General features: G+C 59.3%; 1 protein-coding gene across 1 annotated transcript in view; it reads right to left on the bottom strand.

Moving 5' to 3' along the window:
- PLXND1 (plexin D1) overlaps positions 1-17,992 on the bottom strand; it is a 23,224-nt gene extending 5,232 nt beyond the window's left edge. The window contains exons 1-22 of the mRNA XM_021707415.1: positions 17,947-17,992; positions 16,829-16,983; positions 15,718-15,869; positions 14,722-14,821; positions 14,489-14,628; positions 13,536-13,703; positions 13,359-13,449; positions 12,901-13,164; positions 12,665-12,814; positions 11,718-11,832; positions 8,735-8,842; positions 8,537-8,649; positions 7,461-7,565; positions 6,836-6,966; positions 6,302-6,500; positions 3,887-4,033; positions 3,581-3,737; positions 2,671-2,774; positions 2,528-2,591; positions 1,691-1,725; positions 1,320-1,424; positions 298-464 (exon numbers count right to left, since the gene is read on the bottom strand). Coding sequence (XP_021563090.1) covers positions 298-464; positions 1,320-1,424; positions 1,691-1,725; positions 2,528-2,591; positions 2,671-2,774; positions 3,581-3,737; positions 3,887-4,033; positions 6,302-6,500; positions 6,836-6,966; positions 7,461-7,565; positions 8,537-8,649; positions 8,735-8,842; positions 11,718-11,832; positions 12,665-12,814; positions 12,901-13,164; positions 13,359-13,449; positions 13,536-13,703; positions 14,489-14,628; positions 14,722-14,821; positions 15,718-15,869; positions 16,829-16,983; positions 17,947-17,953 — 2,777 coding nt within the window. The 5' untranslated portion in view covers positions 17,954-17,992. The remainder of the gene's footprint in view (positions 1-297; positions 465-1,319; positions 1,425-1,690; positions 1,726-2,527; positions 2,592-2,670; positions 2,775-3,580; positions 3,738-3,886; positions 4,034-6,301; positions 6,501-6,835; positions 6,967-7,460; positions 7,566-8,536; positions 8,650-8,734; positions 8,843-11,717; positions 11,833-12,664; positions 12,815-12,900; positions 13,165-13,358; positions 13,450-13,535; positions 13,704-14,488; positions 14,629-14,721; positions 14,822-15,717; positions 15,870-16,828; positions 16,984-17,946) is intronic.
- Between the last annotated feature and the right edge of the window lie 6 nt (positions 17,993-17,998).

Consider the following 17,998-nt stretch of genomic DNA (forward strand, 5'->3'; position numbering starts at 1 on the left):
AAGGATGGCCCGGAGCCCAGCAGGGTCGAGGCTGCGGTGGCCCGGGAGCGGCCACTGCACTCCAGTCTGGGCGACAGTGAGACTCCAACTCAAAAAATAAATAAATAAATAAAGTTGGGGAACTGAAGCACAGAGAGGCTAAGTCACTCACCCAAGATCACACAGCTGAGAAATGTCAGGGTGGGGGTTGAACCCAAGCAGGTGGAGTCAGGAGCTTGGCTCCGAGCCCCCACGCCACAGTGGTTTCAACGACCCAGTGAAGTCTGCACGGCCCTCCCCACCCGCCTGTCCGCCAGCAACCTGTTGGTCTTCCAGATGTGCAGGGTGTCAGGGTCCGAGATTCCCCTCTTCTCAGCCTGTTCCTCCAGGAAGTCAAAGAAGTACTTGACGGCCAGCGGGGGCTTGTCTTCACGGATGCTCAGGATGGCCTTGAACAGGTCATCCAGAAATTTCTGCAGAGTGCCCTGCAGGGAGTGAGGTGGCCGCCGTCAGCCCAGGGCCATGTGCAGAGGGTGAGTGGGCACCCCTGGTGGCTCTGGAGAGCCTACAGTGCTTGGGCTGATGAGTGGGGAGGGCACATGGCAGCAGGCTGGGACCTGACCTCTCTGGGCTCCAGTATTCTTGTCTATGAAATGGGCTCATGAGCCGGGCTCGGTGGCTCAGCTTGCAATCCCGCGCCTTTGGGAGGCTGAGGTGAGTGGATTGCCTGAGCCTGCGGGTTCGAGACCCGCCTGGGCAACTTGATGAGACCTCATCTCTATCATAAATCAAAAATCAGCCGGGCGTGGTAGCGCGCGCCTGTAGTTCCGGCTACTCGGAAGGCTGAGGCGGCAGGATCGCCGGAGCCCAGCAGACGAGGCTGCGGTGGCCGGGAGCGGCCACTGCACTCCAGCCTGGGCAACAGAGTGAGACTCCAACTCAAATAAAAAGAAAAAAAGAAATGGGCTCATGAAGCCGGCCTCACAGGGGCATTGAAAGGACCAAGGAAGATACTAGGGCAGAGAACCGAAAACTGGTAGAGCCAGAATGTGGACTGCAGGGTGCCAACTCTGCCACCGAGGCCTGCTCTGAGCCTCTGCTGCCCTCTCTGCTACAAGAGCTGGCATAGAAGCGTTCCTCAGGCACCTTTCATGGCTGTGAACCAAGGCCTCCCCAGATGGAACCCTAAGCCCTCAGCCTCTTGCCCGAAAACTCATCCAGTCCCACAGGGGAATCAGGAAGAGGGGCAGGCACAGCTGACCCACTGGAGTGATGGCCTCCCAGAGCCAGGCCCGGGCCTTGTACCCACTGCACAGAGAGGGCACCGAGGCGGGGCCCACCTTGGTGGACAGCAGGCGGGTCAGGTAGATCTCTGGTAGCACCTTCTTGCGGTGGCTCTGCCGGTGGGACTTCTTGGGCTCCGCCAGCTCGTCTGTGGGCAGCACCTGGGAGGCTGGGCAGTGGTCAGCACCCGCGGCAGGCACCATCCCTGGGAGTCTGCGGGAGGTCATCCTGCACCCATGGGCAGCTGGCTCGGCCACACATCTCGGCACACAAGGGCTCTGGCCCCTAATTCTGGGCCCCGTCCCCGCTCCCCACCCCCACCCTTTCCCAGGGTTGGAGGGTTTTTCCTGGAGGCCCAGGGTGGCAGAAAGCCAAGGCCACACCCAGTGAGGGGCTGGGTCCCCAGGGCCCAAAGCTGGGCACTCACCAAATGGAAATACTTCTCTGTGTCCAAGTCTTTAACTGCGAGAGAAGAAACACACACAATAAATAAACAAGAAAGAGAAGGAGGAGGGAGAGAGAAACAGAAACGGGGACAGGCAGAGATGATGAGGCAGAGAGACAGAGATGCAGACACACAGAGAGACTGAGTCAGGGAGAGACGGAGAAATGCAAAGAGACGCGAGAGCCAGAGACAGAGGAGACAAGGGAGGCAGAGAGAGAAAGAGACAGTGAGAGAGAAAGACACGCACCGTGACCGCAGCGATGGAGAAGCACAGAGAGAGGGAGAGGTGGGCAGAAACACAAAGATGCAGTCACAGAGCGGGGAGGGAGCGGCCCCACGGGGGCAGGGTGGCTGCCCTTGCCCACCCCACCCCCAAGCCCAGAGCTCCAGCCGGCCCAGCCCCCAAGGTTGCTGGGAGAGACCCAAGACAACCTCTCGACCTCAGGAGGGGACCCTGAGGCCCGGGAAGCCCAGGCTCCCAGGCCGGGCTGTGCCTGGGTGTCCGCAAGGACGTGGGTGAGGCAGGGACACGGCCCAAGGCCCCGATGGGCACGCCAGTCCGTCCTCTGGCCTGGCCGCTGCCCAGACCTCCTGGAACCACGTCCCGCCCTCCTGGGGCCTCGCTCCAGCTGCCACAAGAAATCAGCTTGAGGAGGCCTGGCCGCAGGCCCTGCCCGAGCTGTACTGGGTCAGAGGAGGCTGGCCGGCCCCCACCGGCACCAAGGAGGCCACCGCCCAACCCAGCCCAGTCCTGCCCTCCCGGGTCCTCCCCACTAGGGCACGGGAGGGAGACTGCCGCCCCACGTGCGCCCGCGCTACCTCGGCCCAGTGTGTTGTCCTTCTTGTCTATGAGGCTCATGGCCAGGGAGGCCCCTTCAGGGATCTGACGGGAAAGGCGAGGTGGAGGTCAGGGGTCAGAGGTCAGAGTGGGTGGGGCGGGGCGGGCGGGGCAGGAGCCCCACCTTGTAGTGGGCCAGTGTGTTAAGCTTCTTGCGGCCGTCCTCCACCACCGAGGTGTCGTCCAGGTCCCGCAGGATGTAGCTCTGGGTACTGGAGGCGAACCACTCTGGGGGCAAAGAGCAGGCCATCAGGGCTCGGGGCGGGAGTCAGGCCTGAGGGGCAGGCGCCGGCCCCGCCACCCAGGAGGGGCCTCTTGCTCTCTCCAGGGAAACCGAGGCCTCTATTTTCCCAACTGGAAAGTAGGGAGAAGGAGAAAGACCTGGGGCACAGGGTGCGGAGACACAAAGTGAAGGCACCAGGGTGGGGGGCACAGAGAAATGGCCTCCCCTGCAGGTTATTCCTAAAACAGGAAAAGACTCCACGTGTGAACATAGCCACACGCCTTCTATGGCTCCCCGCTGTCTTCCAGACTAAGCCCAAGTGCCCGACTTCCCTTCCAGGCTCCAGGTGACGGAGCTCCTGCCCAGCCTGCATGCCAGACCCAGCAAGCCACCCTAAATTCCCTGAACCACACAATCGTGGCACCTGCCTGTTCACCACACAGGCCGGTGCTCAGGACAGGGCCTGGCTCAGAGCCAGTGCTCAGGAAAGGCCTGTGGTCTTAGGAACAAACGGCCTCCACTTCTTGGCCTCACCAAGACTCCTAGGCATCCTTCAAAACCTGCTCCGGCGTCCCTCCTTTGGGAAGCCTTCCTTGAAGGCTTTTTGCTGCTGCCTGCAGCTTGCTCACACTGCAGGACTTATCTCCTGTGGAATTAGAGCTTCTTGCTGATGGGGACCTCATCTGATCACCTCAGGGTACCCAGGGCCACTACGCATGTGTGCGCACAGAAAGGAAGGGGCGTTTTGGCCAAGGCAGGGGCCGACCCAGCTGAAGCAGCTGATGGAAGCACCCACCCCACCCCCACCTACCAAGGTCAACATCCTCTGCGTGCGGCCACTGGGAGTAGGGCACGTTCTTGCAGAAGGCTTCCAGGATCTTCTCCTTGACCTGCGTCAGCGTGTCAGTGTCCATGGCCCGCACGCTCAGCGAGTCCATGCCGCAGCCCTGGAAGGACACGTTCAGGTTCTGCAGGAGAGAGGGTGGGAGGGCGAGCTCAGTCAGTCGCCGCCGCCACCACACTGGGACCCCGGGCAGCCTCCACCCGCCCAGGGCGGTGGGGTCCACCCTGGAGACCAGGGCCAAGCAGGCCCCGGCCCCGCCCAGCCCCTGCTCACCCGGGGCTTGGCCTCGATGTTCTCCCGAAGCAGCCACTCCTCGTTGAGCGTGTAGCGGGCCTTGCCCGTGATGGCGTCGATGGAGCCCTTGTTGATCTGCTGCTTGATGGCACACAGGAGCAGGAAGAACGGCTCCCCGACCGTCTCCTGCGTGGGCATGGGCTGTCAGGGGCCGAGGGCAGCCCCCCCACCTCCTGGCCCCACCTGCTTGCTGCAGCCCCCACGCCTGGGGCCAAACCTTCCCCGCCTGCTTCTCCCAGCACCTCTGCGGCTGCCTGTTTAATGCTCTCCTTTGGGTCCTGATGCCAACACCCCCTGCCCCCTGCCCGTGTGTCTCCACCGACTCTGAGCTTGTGTTTGTCTATTTATTTATTTATTTTTTGAGTTGGGAGTCTCACTCCATCACCCCGGCTGGAGTACAGTGGCATGCTCGTGGCCACCCCAGTGTCGACCTGCTGAGCTCTGGCAATCCTTACTCCTCAGCCTTCCAAGTAGCCAGAACTACAGGCGTGTGCTACCACACCCGGCTAATTTTTGATTTCTTGTAGAGACAAGGTCTCGCCATGTTGCCCAAGCTGGTCTCGAACCCGCGGACTCAAGCAACCCACTCGCCTTGGCCTCCCAAAGTGCTGGGATTATAGGCTGAACCACCGAGGCCAGCTGAGCTCGAGTTTATTGAACACTACCGGCTGTGGGTGGGCACGTTATTTCATCATCCTGGCAACCCTCCCAGGGATGGGATATTGTCTTCACTGTGCAGCCGATAAAGCTGAGGCTCGGAGAAGGCAAGCAACTTGCCTAGGGTCACCCAGCTGGGAAGCAGTGGAGCAGGACTCCGACCCCAGACTGACGGCCAAGTCTGTGACCTTCTGTGTAGTGGGAGCCTGCCAGGGTGAGTTTAGGTGGAACCAGAACCCAGACGTGGCCTCCACCCATCACAGCCTGATGTCTGTGGGCTCCGAGACCCTGCTCCTGCCCATCTCCTGTTTCACACAGCGCAGCTCTCCAGGAAGGGGCGCGGCCACCCACAGCCTGGAGCTGATACTCAAAGTCATTGTTCAGTAAGTGACCCAGGTGTTCCACTAGGGGATATTTAAGAGAAAACGAAGTATACAATGTCTTGGACAGCCCTGGCAAAGATTCTGAAGGCACCACGCCAGCCATTACTTCTGATCTGACTCCCCAGGCTCGGGTGGGGGGGTGCTGGTGCCCCATTTTATCGAAGAGGAAACCGGCCTAGAGGGGAAGGCCTGGCTGAGGCCACACAGCAAGGCTAGAGGAGCCAGGTCCAGAGTCCATGGTGGCCCTATCGTCCCCAGGACAGCCCGAGGGCCACTGATGAGGCAGCCGAGGGAGCTGGAGGTGGCCTAACGGCCCCTCTCTGGGAGCAGCCTCTGCTCCACCCCCTTGCCCCACCTTCCCCAGGAGGAGCCACAGGACTCCACCAGGCGATCTGGCACTCATGAGCCCCAGGCCTGGGCCCAGAAGCCCCCCTGACGAAGGAAGCCGCGGCCCAGAGAGGGCAGTGCCCTGCCCAGGGTCACACGGTGGAGTTGTGCCCAAGATCGGACTCTAGCCCGGGACATCTGAGGCCTGGTTCTGGGCTCCTGCTGAGCCTCTGCCTTTCCCCCATGACCCCCAGATGACCCTCTGGCCTCTCTCCCCCATGGCCGCTGGACGGTGGGGCAGGACCAGGTGCTAAAGAGCCCTGCTCTGCAGAAAAGCCCTGGTGGGGGTGCTTGGGGCAGAACGCGGAAGGCCCGACCCGCGGGCTCTACCACCGTTTCCTGCCTGCTCCCTCCTCCGAAGGGCCCGTGGCCTCCTGCCCCCCTCCCCAACACTCCGTCCCTCAGCCCTCGCTGTGCGGCACCCCGGCGGGGAGCACCCTCTCCACCGACTCTCCACCCAGCCGGCTCCTTCTAAGCCCTCGGTCTCAGCATGGGGTCACCTGCTGCAGGAAGCCACTACGAACCCTCCCTGGACTGGGATCTCCTGGGTGGCACTGAGGAGTCTGATTTCCATCTGCTTCTCTCTCTCACCTAAGGCTGGGAGAGCCTCAGAGACCAGCTGGGGCGGATTTACCACCTAAATCCGAGCGGCCGGCCAGAGCCAACCAGGGAGGGCCGAGGAAATGCTGCACACGACGGGGCCCCACACGACCTCCGTCCCGCCCTGAGTGGGCCCCAAGCCCCTGCAGCAAGCCAGCCAGGCCTCCTCGGAGCCGGGGCGCCCCCATCTGCAGAATGGGTCCCAGGGGACTGTCCTGTCCCCCTCGGAACTACCTCTTCCCACATCTGCAAAAGGACACAACCAACCTCCCGCAGAGTGGGCCTGAGGGTCTGACGACGGCGGGTCCGCCATGGGCAGCGTGGCCCCACCGTCCCAAGCCCACCGTTCCCCCACCCCATGGCTCACCCGCAGGCAGCTGTACATGCAGATGGACATCCAGTTGGTAAGCATCTTCTCCACCACAGACTCCGTGCGCCGCAGCATGAGCTTGGGATTCTTGGCAGCCGAGGCGTCGATGAGGTCCACCAGCAGCTCCTTCATGATGCTGGTGTAGTACTCCAGCTTGCCGTGCAGCGCGATGGTCAGCAGGGATGCCAGGCTGCACCTGTGGGTGCGACAGCGTCAGGACGCCTCATGGACCCGGGGCCCAGGGCTCCTGGGGCCTCAGTGCCATCTTGTGCCCCGACCCAGCGGTCCTGGGGGTGCCTGTGTGGGCGGCTCCCGCAGACGGATGAGTGGGGCTGGAACCTGCCTGGACAGAGGGCCACCTCTTCCATGTCCACAGCAGCCACCGCATCCTGTGAGCCCATATCTTGGGCATCCAGGCCCAGGAAGGGCAGGAACATGGTGGGGGGGGGTCTCAGGAGCCCCAGAGCCTGCTGTCGTGAGGCCTTAGACAGCTCTCTCCCCTCACCCCACCCGAGTCCCTCACAGCCTGACCTGTCACGCACTGCGAAGTCCTTCTGCTGCTCCAGTGCGTGGACGAAGACAATGAGGAAGTGCTTGTTGTTGAGTAGTGAGGAGAACAGGCCGATCCCCTCTTCCATGTTGGGCCGACAGCTCTCAGGGATCTGCAGAAGCAGTCAGTGGTTGGGTGTTGAAGGGACCCAGTGCTCCTGCCTGGCTTATGATGCCATGAATGGCTGCTTGTATATCTCCTGGGATGGGGAGCTCACTGCCTTCCAATGATGGGTGCCTCCTAGCTCCCCATGACTGGAAACAACCGCTCAGTTGAGTTGAAAAGTGGGCCCAGAGAAGGGTAAAAGTGCCCAGAGGCAACCCCCATCCCAGTGTGGGCGACCCTCACCTTCCATTCTCTAAGCAGCAGGTGGATGAGGTGCACAGGGGCCCAATCCTCTGTCCTCTCTACCTGGGCTGAGCCGTCAGCACTTGTGACACCCTGAATGGCTGCTGGAGCGCCTCCTGGGATGGAGGGCTCCGTACCTTACAGTGGCAGCTACCTCCCCCCTTCCCGTGACCGGCATTGGTGGGTTCAATGAGCTGGCAAGCAGGGCCCAGGAGGGGCAGGGCTGCCTGAAGCAGTCGGCTGGGTGGGGGTACTCACCTTCCACTCTCCCAGCAGCGGGTGGGTCTCCTGCACCTGGGAGCCACCCTGGGAGCTGAGAGTCTGGGAGGGCAGGACATAGCGCTCTTCATAGAGGGAGGAGCACTGTGGAGACAGACCCTAGCATCTCAGTGGGGCTGGAGACCCCCGGATTGGCACGTGAGGGTCACTCACAAGCAGATAAAGGCACCGACCTGGGCTAGCCCAGTGGGCCTCTGCTGGGGGAAGCCGACATAGAAATAACCCCATGTAAGGGAGTAAGAGGCAGTGGGCCAAGCTCAGGGGGCTGTGGAATTCCAGAGGAGCAGGGAGGGCATCCCAGAGGGCTCCCTGGAGGGGGTCCTAGGAAGAAGAACCAGCAGGAGCCGAGGTGTGGCAATGCAAGACAGCACAAGACTCCAGGGGAAGCAAAAGCAGCTCAGTGCATAGTGGGGGAAACGGAGGCAGAGAGGCTGGTGAGGACGCTGCCAGGTAGGGCTGCCGTGGGAGAGTGAGCTTCATTCTGAGGCTGGGAAGGGCCACGGGGCGGGTTCGGGAAAGACGCTGCCGTCAGACAGGGACTTGCTTTGGCTGCTGCACGGGGAGCGGTGTGGACTGGGCAAGGGAGGCTGCCAGCCGCCAGCACGAACACCCAGACGGGCCAGGGGAGGCGGGGAGGCCCGGAAGGGGTGAGGCTGAGACCAGTGGACGGGAGCGAGGAACATGGAGATCAAGAGAATCCTGCCTGGGAGGAGCCAGAGATGGGAGAGGCTGGGCTGAAGCAGTCCTGGCCACCCCTGCTCCCCACTCGTGAGGGAAGAGACGGGCCCACACCCCGGGCGAGTGGGGTGGCCAGCTGGCCTCTGAAGGACGGTTGGACACCAAGTGAGCAGAGAATGGAAGTGCAGGGAGAAGCTGGGCCCCTCCTTTGGTAGGCCAGGAAGGGTGGCCAGGACCGCTACAGACAGCTGTGCAGGTTTTGCACTGCTCAAGGGGCCCACACTGCACAAAGGTGCCCTCTAGGCCAGCAGGGCCCAGAGAGGTGGAGTTGCCCTTCAGGTGGCAGTTGCCCTTCAGGTGGCTCTGGCTCCACTGACCTTGGGGAAGAAGGTGCGGGTCACAAAGTGCTTGTACTCCAGGAAGGGGATGCCTTGGCTGCGGTTCAGCTCCTTGGTCAGATCTGTCATGTCCGTCTGCAGCTCAGCAAAGCCTGGGGAACACACAGGCAACCGTGAGTGGACAGAGGACTTGCCCCCAGCCGGGAAGGCCCAGGCCTGCAGGTCCCAGCTGGCTACCTTTGCGAATTTCCTCGCGGATCTGGGATTCCATCTCCTCCATCTGCAGCAGCGTCTTCTGCCAGTAGCGCTCGGCACGGCGGCTCTTGGTGCAGAAGACGAACAGGGCTGGGGGCAGCAGAAAGGTGGGTCAGACCTCCAAAGTCCTTTATTGGCACCTGCTGTATGCAGGGCCCGGGGAAAGAGAAGCTCTGCTCACTGGCCTTGGTTCCCCTGGGCATGGTGTGAGGAGGAGGATGGGCATCCGTGGCCTGCAGCCCTTCCTCCCTGGTGGGCGGAGCGTCTACAGAGTGGAGAACTTGGGCACAGCCAGCAAAGCCACCCTCGATCCGTTCTTGGAAAAAAAGTGTGTGTGTGTGTAAAATAGTGGCTAACAATGGCTTTCCCTGGGTAAGGGAATTATGATTCTGTTTCTTTCTGCTTTTTAGCATTTTCTACGCCTTCATCAATGACCAGGCGCTACTTGTAAATTTAAAACGTTTAAAAGCAGACTGCAATTCCGGCTACTCGGAAGGCTGAGGCGGAAGGATCGCCGGAGCCCAGCAGGTTGAGGCTGTGGTGGCCGGAAGCGGCCGCTGCACTCCAGTCTGGGCGACGGAGTGAGACTCCGACTCAAAAAATAAATAAATAAGTAAATAAAAGCAGACTGCACTGGGTGTGGTGGCTCACACCTATAATCCCAGCACTTTAGGAGGCCAAGGCAGGAGGACTGCTTGAGCCCAGGAGTTCAAGACCCGCCTGAGCAATACAGCTAGACCACGTCTCTACAAAAGTAAAAAATAGGCTGGGCATGGTGGTGTGTTCCTATAGTCCCAGCTACTTGAGAGGCTGAGGTGGGAGGATAGACTGAGCCCTAGAGGTCGAAGCGGCAGTGAGTCATGACTGTGTCACTTCACTCCAGCCTGGATAATAGAGTGAGACTCCAACTCTAAAAAGAAAATAAAATAATTTTAAAGAAGCAGATTAAAATGCAGTATTGCATTATAATCCCTTTCTGGGGCAAGGGGAGAATACAAATGTAATGTATACAAAATATTATACATATGTAGCTTTTTTTTTTTTTTTTTTTAGTTGCTCACAGCCACCCCAGTTTCGATCTGCTGGGCTCTGGCAATCCTTCCACCTCAGCCTTCCAAGTAGCTAGAACTATAGTTGGGTGCTAACACACCCGGCTAATTTTTGATTTAGTGTAGAGACGAGGTCTCGCCAAGTTGCCCAGGTTGGTCTTGAACCACGGGCTCAGACAATTCATTCGCCTCAGCCTCCCAAAATGCTGGGATTACAAGTTGAGCCATTGAGCCTGGCCTATATGTAGCAATTTTAGAAAAAAGCCCGGAAGAAAATATACACAAATATACAGACTCTTGGATACTTTTTTTTCCATTTGTCTTCTTCCAGTTTTTCTTAAACTTTTCTGCACTGAATATACTCATTTTTAAAAAAGTTTTATTGATACAATGCACATGCCATTCAGTGGTTTCTAGTATATTCACAGAGTAGTACAACCATTGTCGCTATCTAAATTCAGAGCATTTTTTTTTTAGTTGGAGTCTCACTCCGTCACCCAGGCTGGAGTGAAGTGGCATGCTCATGACCACCCTAGTATTGACCTGCTGGGCTCAGGTGATCCTTCTGCCTCAGCCTTCCAAGTAGCCAGTACTACAGGTGTGTGCTACCATGCCCTGCTACTTTTTTTTTTTTTTTGAGTTGGAGTCTCACTCTGTTGCTCAGGCTAGAATGCAGTGGCACACTCATAGCCACTCAACGTCGACCTGCTGGGCTCCAGTGATCCTTCTGCCTCAGTCTTCCAAGTAGATAGAACTATAGGTGTGTGCTACTATGTCCAGCTAATTTTTGATTTATTATAGAGATGAGGTCTCACCAAGTTTCCCCAGGCTGGTCTCGAATCCACTTGCCTCGGCCTCCCAAAGTGCTGGGATTACAGGCTGAGCCACTGAGGTCGGCCAGTTTTTAACAAATTCATTGTAGAGGTGAGGTCTTGCCAAGTTGCCTGGGCTGGTCTTGAACCCGCGGGCTCAGACAATCCATTTGTCTTGGCCTCTCCAAGTGCTGGGATTACAGGCTTGAGCCACTGAGCCCGGCCAACTTAGAGCATGTTTATCACCCCAGGAAGAACTGTCCCTGTAAGCAGTCACTCCCATCTCTCCTCACCCAGCCCCTGACAACCACTAATTTGCTGTCTGATTCTAAGGATTTGCCTATTCTGGACATTTATTGTAGATGGAATCACATAATACGAAGCGTTTCATGTGGCTTCTTTCATTTAGCACAGTATGATCAAGGTTTGTTCAGGCTGTGGCACATGTCAACACATCACTCCTTTTATGGCTGAGTAATATTCCATTTTATGGACAGACAACATTTTATTTACCCATTTATCAGCTGATGGACATTTGGGTTGCTTCAACCTCTTGGTCGTTATAAATAATGTTGCTATAAACATCTGTGTACAAGTTTTGGTGTGGATGCGTTTCCATTTCTCTTGAACAGAGACCTAAGAGTGGAGCTGCTGATTACATGGCAACTCTGGGTTTAATGTCGCCAGGAACTGTTGACAGGTTTTCCAAAACAGCTGCACCATCAGACATTTCTCTGTCACGCTGAGTACATCACTTTTACACCCATTATTTTAACAATGGAATAGCCCACCAGACACGTAGGTTAATCTTCCCTGAACAACCCTCTCTGAAGTACCTTCAGTAACTCCCCATTGCCTGGAGAACATGGTTTCACATTCCTTTGCCTGGCACTCAGGGCCCACGGCCTAGGCCCAGAGTCTACTCCTGATGCCGCGGGCTGTCTGCCCACCGGTGCCAAAGCCGTGGCACCCCCGAGCTCCGGGTGCCTGACCTGTTCCCGCCCCCAAGCCTTGGGCCGCGCCGTGTCCTCAGCCCGATCTGCCTCGCTCCACCCGCCCGTCTTCAGAGGGCTGGGGCCGGCGGGGCAGGGCTGAGCTCCTTACCCACGACGGAGAGCAGCAGCAAGACGCTGCAGATGACGATCGACACAATGATGGCCGTCTCGCTGCCTCCCAGCTGCAACGTGGCGAGGGTTTGGTTGAAATTCCCCACCTGGATCTGCACAGAGGTAGGGGAAGGGAATTGTAGCTCTCCCGGACTCACGCCGTGTCGCTTCTCGCTCTCTGTGTGGCCTTGCGCAGGTCACATAGCCTCTTGGAGCTTCCGGTGCCACCTCAGTCACAGAGCGATAATGGCATCCACCTCCCGGGGACACTGTGAGGACTAAACGAGGCGGCCCTGGGTCTGGGCCTGGCACAGAGGCAAGACTCAATACGGGGCCGTGATTATTTCAGCCTGGAAGGAGCAGTGAAGGGGCCAGAGGGGAACAGTTCACGGCCCGGCTGCTGTTCCCAAGTTATGTGTGAGGGCTTCCCTGGGACCAGGGGAGAGTGGGGTATGCTGACTCAGATGGCAAGACAGCCTCAGGTGCAGGTGAAAAGGAGCTTTCCCCATCAGAGCCATCCTGGGGCGCCAGAAGTGGCCCGGGAGAGAGTGAGCTCCCCACCCCAGGGAGCATGCAAGCAGATACATGGAGAAAAAGTCCTGCTTTCTGGGGCCCCTCTGGTCCTCCTGCTTCCCTCCCCTTCGTGCCTCTACGTGGTGACCAGCAGGCAGCCCAGGAACACCAAGTGGGACCGGGGCAACATCTTATGGCTTCTCAAACTCCAGACCCATCAGGTCCAGACAGGGCTCATCACTGAGCTTGAGCAGTTCTCGGGCCTGTTTCCTCATCTGTCGAGCGGGGATGTAAAGCTCTGCTTTGCTGACTTGCCTAAGCTATCGAGTGTGAAAATGCTCAGTCGCTTCTGGTTTAGGGCAGGGGGCTGACACTTGGCAGATGGGCCGGGGGGCTAGGTCCTCCTCGGCCTTCAGGGCCCCGTCCACTCACTGTGATGGGCAGCTGCCCCTTGGCTGCGCCCAGGGACTCGTTGACTGAGCAGTGGATGACTCTGTCCGAGACGATCTGAATGTCACAGCTCACTTGGCCTATCTTGACCAGGTACTCATGGCGCTGCAGCCCCAGGCTGTCCTGCTCCTTCTGTGGGTACAGAGGGAACACTCAGGGGCCGAGGCCCAGGCTGAGCCCAGTCCCTCACCCCACCCACCCTGCCGCACGGCGCTCACGTGGATGACGAGGGTGAGAGGCTCCCCAGGGTGGTGCTTGATCCACTTCTCCCTCTTGGCCGTGGAGAACTGTGGGTTGGGGAGATAGTCCAGGCGGAACCTGCTGCCGCGCCGCACCTCCTCGGGGTCCAGCAGCTCCTCGGTGATGGCCACCTCATCCGCATAGGGACGCCCATTGATGAAGAAGTCTACCAGTGCTGAGGTGTTGCTCAGGGCGCCAGGGGATGGGCAGGTGATGAGGGTGGAGTTGAGAACCTTGCAGAGCTGGTGCGGGAGGGTCAGGGGCCGAGGCCGGGAAAGAGGACGGACAGACACACGTGGGGAAACGGGGGATGGTGAGGTTTAAGGAAACAGAGGAGGAGGGATGAGAGGATGCAGGGGGAGAAGGCCTGGCCGTTCGGGTCCTGGTTGTGCCAGCCCACCCACCGCCCGCCTGCCCAGCCCCCGGCTGCCCTCACCGTGGGCTCCCGGCCGATGTGGTGCACGGCCATGGACACGTTCTGCACCATGTGGAAACGCTCACCAGCCACCGTGATGGTCCTGCCGCCACTGTGGGAACAGCAAGACCCATCAGCCCACCTGTAGCTTCGAGGGTGGGGCCTGGCCCCGAGGGACAAACAGAGTCTAGGCCTCACCTGACAGGGCTGCGGCGGGGGCTGATGGCTGTGATAACTGGGTTCTCCATGTACCCGAAGGTGAGGTTGCCATGCACGCAGCCCCGGCGCTCAAAGCGCACACACACAGGCACTGGGGATGGCAGGGTACCTCCGGGCACGGTGCAGGTGATGCTGGTGTCTGTGCGCCTGCGGGGGTGGGGGTGGGTGTTTTCAGCAGTGCCTGCCCCCCACTGCTCACTCAGGCCTGTGGGCTTGGCCCAGGGTTCAAGGCCTCCTCGGCAGGTGCCGGCCTCACCTGCCCCCTCCAACAGAGGCTGAAAGCGCCGACCGTTTCCTTATTCCCATGTCACACCTTTGCTCAGGCTGTCCTCCCCACTTTGGACACCTGCCCTTCTTCTCCCTGACCCCGCCCAGACTTCTTAATTCTGTCCTATCCCACCTCCTCCAAGAAGCCATCTCAGATCTCCTCTCCACGCCTATCCCTAGTGAGGACTCTCCCCCGCAGGGCCTTGAGAGCACTGTCTTCTCTCAACCCTGGCCCACTGGATCCCCTTTCCTGTGAGAACGTCTGGCGTTCCCTAGGGCTCATTTGGGTGTCCCTGACCGCGTCCATCAAAGGGCCTGGTTCATAGTAAGTGCATCATAAGTCAAAAGTGTTTCACCAGGAGGCTCTAAATCACATCCCTGGTCCAGCCCGAAGATCTCAGAGTGTGTACAGTCCACCACTTTCAGGACAACTCTCCCTGGGAGCACCTACTGCACTCCAGGCACAAGGCACTTCCCTCAATGCACTGATACTGCTCTTACCAGATGAGGAAACACGTTCCATGACGGGAAGGGGCTTGGCTAAGAGTACACAGCCAGCGAAGACCCAGGTGATGCTTGGTGCAAGGAAGTCACCCCAGCCCCCAGCTCCCCAACCCTGTGAGTTCCTCTAGGCTGGAAGGGGCAGGCGAGCCCCCACGTCTTACACGAGCTCTGTGCAGGGGTCTGTGTCATTCACTAGGACCTGGAGCTCGGAGCCCACATGGAGTTCACTCCCGTGGATGGTGATCCTGGTGCCCCCTGCCTTGGGACCCATGGCAGGCTCCAGGGAGTGGACCAGGGGCAGCTGTGGGGAGGGAAGCAGGCGGTTAGGCTTCTGGGCAGCCCCCAGGGTACATGTGGCAGGGCAGGCCAGGCGGCGGGTGGCGGCGTTCCTTACCACGTATGAGAAGCGCTCCCGTGACCTGCCCTCCTTGGAGGCATTCACCGTCACCACGTCCGAGAATGGCCCTGGGGCTGTCCCCGTGGCACACACGATCCTGAGGAGAGGCAGCTGTGGTCAGCAGGAGCAGCCAGCACATTCCAGAGCCCCCCAAGGATCACTCTGATACCAGGCTCAGGAGATCACCCCCTACCCATGATTTCTGCAGCTGTAAGACATGGGTGGGATGAGAGGGTCTCTGGGCTGGTAGACTGGGGACCTTAGCTGACCCCTGACGTCAGACTTCCTGAAAGGAAATCCGGCTCAGCCCCTGTTCAAATGCTTGCTGGGGCTCCTCTGGGCCAGGCCCAGCAGCTACAGACCCAGGTATTTACACCATGTCAGTAGCCCCTAAACTTTCTCTCTTTTTTGAGTCAGAGTCTCACTCTGTCGCCCAGACTGGAGTGCAATGGCACGCTCACGGTCACCCCAGCGTCAGCCTGCTGGGCTCTAGCTATCCTTCTGCCTCAGCCTTTCAAGTAGCTAAAACTACAGGCATGCGCTACCATGCCTGGCTAATTTTTTGATTTATTGTAGATATAAGGTCTCACCATGTTACCCAGGCTGGTCTCAAACCCGCAGGCTCAGGCAATCCTCTCACCTCGGCTTCCCAAAGTGCTGGGATTACAAGCTGAGCCACCACACCCAACCCCGCTAAATTTTCTTAACTGCAAATTCTTTTCATCAGAGCAAGGCTTATGTGGAAGAAGGGTTGGGCTAGGGAGCACAGGAGAGCTTCCCAGAGGAGTGGGCATCGGAGCTGGAACCAGAAGGTTGAGGAGGAGTGTCTCAAGCAGAAATGGCAGGGTGTGCTGTGGGAATGACTTGAGCAGGGCCCAAGGGCCCAGAGAGAGACTTCTAGAGAGAAGCAGAGAGGAAAGAGGGGACAGGGAGAGCAGAGCTATGGACGGTGCAGCTGGGGAGGGCAGGGCTGAGGCACGACCCACAACTCACTCCTCTGACACTGTGTATCTGTTGGCCAGTGGCTCACAGGCCACGCTGCCAATCCACACGCCGTGGACCACATCACTGAGCCGCCGGCCCAGGTTCCTGCCTCGGATGGTCAGCAGAGTCCCACCGTCCAAGGGGCCACTCAGGGGCTCAATCTGCCAGGTGATCAGAGAAACAGGTGATGGCGCTCTGGGACTAGGTGGCCGGTTCCCCTTCCCATGGCCACACAGACCCACTGCTCAGAGAAGGGCTGAGGCTCAGGGTGTGCTGGGCCTGCTGGTCTCTTGGCAGGTCCCAGGCCATCTCTTGGCAGGTCCCCGTGAGGACGTGCGTGTGTGTCACTGAGCCCACGTGGGCCTGGGGATGCCACTTACGGGGTCTCCTGAGGGACGCTGGGGTCAGTTCCCAGTGGCCATGTCTGACCACATGATACTGCATCCCAGCCAGAGCTGATTGGGTCTGGGGTGGCCATGTGTCCCAGGCTAAGCCAACCAGAATCCTCCCCTGAGACTTTTTTTTTGAGTCGGAGTCTCACTCTGTCGCCCAGACTGGAGTGCAGTGGCTGCTCCCGGCCACCGCTGCCTCGACCTGTCGGGCTCCAGCGATCCTTCTGCCTCAGCCTTCCGAGTAGCCGGAACTACAGGCGCGCGCTACCACGCCCAGCTCGTTTTTGATATTTATTGTAGAGATGAGGTCTCGCCAAGTTGCCCAAGCGGGTCCCGAAGAGATCTTTTTCTTAATTAAAAGGGAGGCTTGGGAGCTGCGGGTGGCCTCAGTGATCACCAGACCAGCAAGGTTTCCCTGCCCTCACTATGAAAGCTAGAAACACTCAGACTCTATCCCCGCCCCTCCAAAGCCCCTGCCCTGTGACATTTCTCCACGGCACCTGTCACCTTCTATGTCTAACTTACGTGTTTCCTAATTCATGACTGCCCTCCTCCCCAACTCAAACACTCACTCTGTGAGGCGGGGCACTTGATTTGCTCACTGTTAACATCACACGTGTGTGCCTTGGTGTGGCTGTGAGTCTGTGAGCATGCGAGACCTATATGGGGCGCCTCATGTGTGTCGTGCAGGCGTGTGGGTGCCAAGGGCCTCCAGGGGGAGTGCTTACCGCCCGGATCTCGGGGGCAGGGCAGGTGCCAGGCAGGGGCTGCAGGGGCCCCCGCAGGCGGCAGCCGTCGCTCCACACACACAGGTGACCCAGGTCCTCTCGGCCCAGGCACTGGGAACAGTCAGGGCTGCCCATGGCGCAGTTATAGACCACGACTGGGGAGACACAGGCAGCACGGGTCACTGTACAGCGTGTGCCCGTCACTGCTGTCCCCTGTACACTTGCCAGTTGTTCCCTGTGGCGTTCCACCCTGAGGCAGGTTCTGGTTCTGAGCAGAGGACCCTGAGAGGTTCTCAGCCTCTCCCCCGTCCTCCCAGCCCTGTGCTAATAAGCCCAGCACAACCCCAGCCTTGTGACTGTCTTTCCTCCTCACAGCACTTCTGTCAGGTGGGAGCTGTGGACCAGCCCTGTTTTACAAAAAAGAGATTGGGCTCAGAGAGGAATAGTGACTTGCTTGAGCTCACACAGCAGCTGAGTGGTGGAGCCAGGATTCACACCCAGGCCTCAGTGGATCTGATCGTCCTCATGGGGCTCCAGGATGCTGGGTATCCCCGAGGAGCGTGGGTTCTGGGGGTGCCAGGGTCCCAACCCCTCCGAGTGGCCCAGGTGGAGGGCAGGGAGGGTCTTGGGTGTACAGGACTGCTCTGGGGCCTCTCTGTGGTCTTCACAGTGGGGCTTCAGAGGACCCCAGGCCCACCAGGGGTGCCTGAGACGCGCCATGAATGGACAGGCCTCTGGAGAGCCGACTCAACACATACAGTAAACAGCCCGTTTGAGGGGCACCGATACGCCCAGATACTGCTCGCAGGGCTTGGGGTGCCTCAGCTCCTGAGATTCTCACTGAGCGCTCTGTAGAGGGATGGTGCTCTTGTGTCACGCAGGGACGATGAGGCCCAGAAAGGCAAAAGGAAGCAAGTTGTCTGAACTGCGCAGCCGTCAGCCCACAGACCCTGGGGTGCTGGTGCTGGCACAGGGTGGCAGAGTGGGGTGCGAGTCTGCTGGGGCGTGGCAGCGTGGGATGTCTGTGACTGCTGGCACCTGCCAGAATGCATCCTCCAAGGCTAAGCCACCGCCCGTGCTGAGCCTCCCATGGACATGTGGGGTGTGTGGGTGCCCACCTGTCATGGGGTCAGGGCTGTCCAGGACTCGGGCCGGCCACCCCTTTAGTTG

This window comes from Carlito syrichta, unplaced genomic scaffold (assembly GCF_000164805.1).
Source record: "Carlito syrichta isolate Samal-C Ts95f unplaced genomic scaffold, Tarsius_syrichta-2.0.1 Scaffold117927, whole genome shotgun sequence".
NCBI classification, from domain to species: Eukaryota; Metazoa; Chordata; class Mammalia; order Primates; family Tarsiidae; genus Carlito; species Carlito syrichta.